Source organism: Salvelinus namaycush, chromosome 9 (genome assembly GCF_016432855.1).
Source record: "Salvelinus namaycush isolate Seneca chromosome 9, SaNama_1.0, whole genome shotgun sequence".
In the NCBI taxonomy this organism is placed as follows: domain Eukaryota; kingdom Metazoa; phylum Chordata; class Actinopteri; order Salmoniformes; family Salmonidae; genus Salvelinus; species Salvelinus namaycush.
Window position 1 is genome coordinate 34,056,429 of NC_052315.1, and position 6,104 is coordinate 34,062,532.

Below are 6,104 nucleotides of genomic sequence, written 5' to 3' on the forward strand. Positions count from 1 at the left end.
TCTTGTGTTACTTTTAGATTTTTTTTATTTAGTAAATATTTTCTTAACTCTATTTCTTGAACTGCATTGTTGGTTAAGGGCTTGTAAATAAGCATTTCACGGTAAGGTCTACCTACACCTGTTGTATTCGGCGCTTGTGACAAATACAATTTGATTTGATTTGAGATATTCAGGTCCTGTTGGGCCTTAGGGAAGTCAAGTCGTCCTTGATCCGGGCAAAGGGGCTTGTTCTTTGGTAAAGTTAACGGGATTCTAGTAGTAAGGGTAGGCAATTTTATCATGTGCACCGGTCAGTTAAGGAAGAGGTGGGGAGTATGGGATGTAGGAGAGAGGATGTTGTGTGGAGCAGACCAAGGTATGGGCATACAGGTTTGAATGCCACATTGTGGATGATAGAGAGACATGAAACAGGTCTGTGTGATGATTGTTCAGTGGAGGAAATGGTGGAACATGTGTTGATATTTTGTGAACTGTATGACTTAGAAGTGGCTCTATTTCACTTTCTTAGAGGAACAGGACTGAAAAGAATTCAATGTAGGTATGACGTCACTGGCCTCACACTCCAGTACAGTAGTTGGCAGTGTATGCACCTTTAAAATTGGATGCGAGCCGCCAACCCAATCTCAAAGAAGAAGGTGTCGATGACAGGCAAGCAGTAGTTTACCTGGCTTGTTCTTTTGGGCAGCTGGCACACACCGCAGCAGTCGACCTGAGAATGGTTTGATTCACACTTCTTCAGTCGTTAGCTACTAGGTACGTGATTCATTATTATACGTCCGATAAATATCGCTATCTAAGTATCGCTCTACGATATCGCCTGCAAAGCATTCGGTGGACAACTTCGCTAGCTTTTCTGCGTACATCAGTGGTGGCTAGCTAACACCGACAGTCTATGTTTGGTCGTATTCATCAATGCACACCGTAGCGTTAACTGTAAAGTTAACCTAAACGGTGTAAGTAACGTTAGCTAGCTACGTTGCATAACTTTGCTACAGTGTGTGCACTAATGAGCACGATCTGATGTAGGCTAGCGTTAGCAGGTTACGTCACTGTATTCTGTTTATATTTTAGCTTGCTAGCTAACGTTACCTGAATTTGTTTCCACAATAAATCTACATATATAGCCAACTTAGCGCTAGCTGCACCAAACATGTACTATAACGTTAGTGCTTGCATCTTGTGTCCGCACTCTACTTGAACGACACACGTTACAGTAGCTAGTTATTTCCACTCCCAAATCTGATAATCCTAGTCAGGTGTGCAGGTGATAATTGCAGACATTTAATTGATTATCCGCTGTTTTCTAGGTCTGAGGCACAGCAGAGCCTCTCATCCTCAAGCCTTCGGATGTCTAGCCATGTGTGTGGCCGCATCCTTGTGCGAGCTGCAAGCAGCACCCTCAGCCCTCTCTCTCCCCAGGTAGGTGCTGTCTGAGAGATCAGAAACACCAAAGCTTTCATTCAGTGACTGGTTTAGGGCAATTGTCTGGGAAACCAGGTGTTTGCACTCAGCAAGTAGACTAAATAACATTAATGGATGACTTGCACGAAGTGCAACAGAGAATCACACAGGTTGGATTGCAGCCCTTGGAGGAGGCGAACGCTTGCACTATCGATTTAAATGCTGGCCTGTCATTATATCTATCCATTCCTTCTCCTGTCTTTCTCTCTCGGCCATCATGCCCACTACTCCTCCATACCCTCCTGCCCCTCCCCCTCTCAGTGGCCCAGTCTGACCCAGCGAGCACGCCTCTCCTGGGGCTGCTCTGTGTCTGGTGCTAGGTGTAGGTCTGGGGCCACCATGCGCTTCCTCTCCACCCGTCAGGACCTGGACTTCCAGCTGAGCCGTGTCCAGATCAGCAGCATCCTGCGAGCCAACGAGCAGGTAGCACTTATTATAATAATCACTAGGTAATCATATAAAGCAGGATGCACTTCAGGATGCACATTTTCATTCCACCCCAACAATATTGCACCTGTTTTAACCAATCATCAATGCCCTTGGGTAGTTGAATCAGGTGTGATTGCATTTGGCTGGGCTTTCCCAGGACCGAAAACCCTTGGTATTAGCCATCAAGCAGGAGAATGCCTTTCTGTCTAATGAAGGTTGTTGATCTAGTTATCTAGTACAGTCTAGTAATTCTCCATGGAGTGATTTTTGTATATGGTCTGCATTCACACCCTGTCTGCATCAGGGTGCATGGCTCACCCCTAACCAACATGTTTTAGGCAGCATTTCTTCTCCAGTTATTTAAATACACCCTATTGTTCTCTCTAACCCAGGCTGTGAGCATCCCTGAGTTTGATGGCCGGGGTCTCAGTGCTGTGAGGAAGTTTGAAAGCAACCAGCTGGCAGCTAACACCCCCAACGAGGACCGCCGCAGCGCCGCCACCTGCCTACAGGTGTGTGTGTGTTGCTAGTTACAATCAAGCAGGAGAATGCCTCACATGCTTCTCTCTCTCTCTCCCCCAGACTAAGGGAATGTTATCCAGGATGTTTGACAGTCTCTGTTCCCCAGACTAAGGGCATGCTGTTCGGGGTATTTGATGGTCATGGTGGCTGGGCGTGTGCCCAGGCGGTCAGTGAGCGTCTGCTGTACTACGTGGCGGTGGCCATGATGTCCCAGAAAGGACTGGAGGAGCTGGAACACTGCATGGAGCAGAGCAGGCCTGTCCCTCCCATCCTACAGTGGTACAAAAACCACGGAGACTACAACTACAGAGAGTCAGCCTCGCTCTACGTAGAACACCTCCGGGTCTTCTGGCAGGAGCTTCTGGACAGCGAGGAGCACGGCGACGGAATGAGGTGGGGCTGTGTGTGTACGTTGTGAGACAATGAGCATGGCATGAGGTGTGGGCCTGACTCCATCTCTCTGATTAGTATTGTTAACCAACTGTTTTTGTCTTCTGGTTCTTATACATCTCTCCAACCCTCTATCCTCCTTGCCTCCCTCCCAGTCCTCCTGATGCTCTGTATTATGCCTTTAAGCGTCTGGACACAGACATCTCTCTGGAGGCCCAGGTCCCACACTCTAGCGACCTGATAAGGAGTACTGCCATACAGGTGTGAGTGTGTGCCATCCACCTCATTCCAGATTAATCAGGAATTTCAGATTTTCTCACCTAAATCAGCCTGGGTCTTTAACTTATTGTGGCAATGGATTGGTGGCAATTCTCCCCTGACTTTCTCTGTTGTGTTTAACACATCCAACTAGGTGGCGTTTGCTGGCTCCACAGCCTGTGTTGCCCACGTGGGCACTGAGGGGATCCATGTGGCGAATGCAGGTAGGGTGGGATATACGCTGAGTGTAAAAAACATTTAAGAACACCTCTTTCCATGACATGGACTGACCAGGTGAAAGCTATGATCCCTTATTGATGTCAGTTAGTGTAGATGAGGGGGAGGAGACAGGTTAAAGAAGGATTTTTAAGCCTAGAGACATGGATTGTGTGTGTGTATCATTGAGGGTGAATGGGCAAGAGTAAAGATTTGTGCTTTTGAACAGGGTATGCTAGTAGGTGCCCGGCGCACCGGTTTGAGGGTGTCGAGATCTGTAACTCTGCTGGGTTTTTCACAATACACACGGGAAACTGTTGAGCAAGAATGGTCCACCACCCAAAGGACATACAGCCAACTTGACAAAACTGTGGGAAGTATTGGAGTCAACATGGGCCAGCATCCCTGTGGAACGCTTTCGACAGCTTATAGAGTAGAGTCCATGCCCCGACGAATTCTGGCTGTTCTGAGGGCAAAAGGGAGTGCAACTCAATATTAGGACTCTGTGATAATGACACTCTTAAAGTACTCCCTGTTCGCAACAAATGGACATTAAAATACTATACTATTATTCTCTTCCTTGAACACAGATGAAAATTAAGTTCTGTTCTATTGTCTGGTGTAAACTTAGGTGACTGCCGTGCAGTGCTGGGGGTGCAGGAGGAGGACGGGTCGTGGAGCGCCTTACCCCTGTCCCAGGACCACAACGCACAAAACGAGGCTGAGCTGGAGAGGCTTCGAGCCCAGCACCCCCCCTCGGAGAGGGACACGGTGGTCACTGACAACAGGCTGCTGGGGGTCAGAACACACCACCACTATCACATAATAGTTGTTCGATCAAATACTGTATATTTATTTGTATATCATAAGAAAGACCAGGCTGAGCTGGAGAGAGAAACGGTGGTCACTGGTGACAGTCATACAGTATAATTACCTCTGCATGTATTCTGTGTGACTAATTCTCCATTTCATGATCTTTAGATCCTGATGCCTCTGCGTTCGTTTGGAGACGTAAGGTTCAAGTGGAGCCTTGAGCTGCAGCAGAGTGTTCTAGAAAGCCTGGAGTCTGGAATAGAACTGGACTTCCTTAACCTCTACCAGTACACTCCGCCCAACTACCTGAGCCCGCCCTACCTGGACGTGGCGCCGCAGCTGACCTATCACAGCCTCCGACCGCAGGACCGCTTCCTGATCCTGGGCTCTGACGGGCTGTGGGATGAGATGAGCTCTGAGGAGGCGGTTCGGCTGGTGGGCGAACACCTGAGTGGGATTCATCTACAGGTAAGGATGAGAGTGTGTGTGAGGGCTGTAGGGAGGAACTTCTTACAGGTGTTTTTTGTCCAGGTGCATATATCCAATTATCAGTTCTAATATAGTAAACTGTCATCCCTCTAGGCTCCAGTCTCCCCCACTGAGAGACAGTTGAACCTGGGCCAGATGCAAGAGCTGCTGTGGAAACGCCGTGCCCTTGCCATGCCCACCCTGGACCCCAATGCTACCACACACCTCATCAGACATGCCCTGGGCACTGGGCAGTATGGAGAACTCTGCCAGGAGAAACTGGCATCTATGTTGGCTCTGCCTGAGGACCTGGCACGCATGTACAGAGACGATATCACAGCTACTGTGGTTTATCTGAACTCTGACCTGGTCAGACAACACAGGTAATGCAGATGGGGACACACAAACATAATATTTTTACAGTAAAGATGGTCTACTTCAACTCAGGCTTGGTCACATAACACACACACATTTCTTGACAGTTGTTTAATTTACCCTACGGTGAAAACATTTGCTGCGTACTTAGGCCTAATGCTCAAATACTGCTCGCAGAGAACTGAGTGGCATTGTATTAGTGTTTTTCAGATGGTTAAATAAACTCAGAAAAAAAACGTCTTCACTGTCAACTGCGTTTATTTTCAGTAAAGTTAACGTAAATATTTGTATGAACATAACAAGATTCAGCAACTGAGACAAACTGAACAAGTGACTAACAGAAATGGAATAATGTGTCACTGAACAAAAGTAACAGTCAGTATCTGGTGTGGCCACCAGCTGCATTAAGTACTGCAGTGCATCTCCTCATGGACTGCACCAGATTTGCCAGTTCTTGCTGTGAGATGTTACCCCGCTCTTCCACCAAGGCACCTGCAAGTTCCTGGACATTTCTGGGGGGGAATGTCCCTAGCTCTCACCCGCCGATTCAACAGGTCCCAGACGTGCTGGGATTTAGAGCCGGGCTCTTCGCTGGCCATGGCAGAAGACTGACATTCCTTTCTTGCAGGAAATCACGCACAGAATGCGCAGTATGGCTGGTGACATTGTCATGCTGGAGGGTCATGTCAGAATGAGCCTGCAGGAAGGGTACCACAAGAGGGAGGAGGATGTCTTTCCTGTAACGCACAGCTTTGAGATTGCATGCAATGACAAGCTCTGTCCGATGATGCTGTTACACACCGCCCCAGACCATGACGGACCCTCCACCTCCAAATCGATCTCGTTCCAGAGTACAGGCCTCGGTGTAACGCTCATTCCTTCGACAATAAAAGCAAATCCGACCATCACCCCTGGTGAGACAAAACAGCGACTTGTCAGAGCACTATTTGCCAGTCCTGTCTGGTCCAGCGATGGTGGTTTTATACCCATAGACGACGTTATTTCTGGTAATGTAAGGCAGGTCCTCACCAGACAACAGGCCTACAAGCCCTCAGTCCAGCCGCTCTCAGCCTATTGCGGACAGTCTGAGCCCTGTGCGTTCCTGGTGTAACTCGGGCAGTTGTTGTTGCCAGCCTGTACGTGTCCCGCAGGTGTGATGTTCGGATGTCCCG

The 6,104-nt window shown here is 48.3% G+C and overlaps 1 protein-coding gene across 1 annotated transcript; it reads left to right on the forward strand.

The window, feature by feature from the left end:
• Window positions 1-169: 169 nt before the first annotated feature.
• On the forward strand, window positions 170-5,172 carry pdp2 (putative pyruvate dehydrogenase phosphatase isoenzyme 2). The gene is made up of 10 exons (XM_039001339.1): window positions 170-753; window positions 1,308-1,419; window positions 1,723-1,884; window positions 2,283-2,402; window positions 2,519-2,805; window positions 2,958-3,063; window positions 3,215-3,284; window positions 3,908-4,074; window positions 4,258-4,557; window positions 4,672-5,172. Exons 2-10 carry the CDS (start codon window positions 1,348-1,350, stop codon window positions 4,942-4,944), a joined length of 1,557 nt encoding a protein of 518 aa, XP_038857267.1. The 5' UTR covers window positions 170-753; window positions 1,308-1,347; the 3' UTR covers window positions 4,945-5,172.
• Window positions 5,173-6,104: the final 932 nt, after the last annotated feature.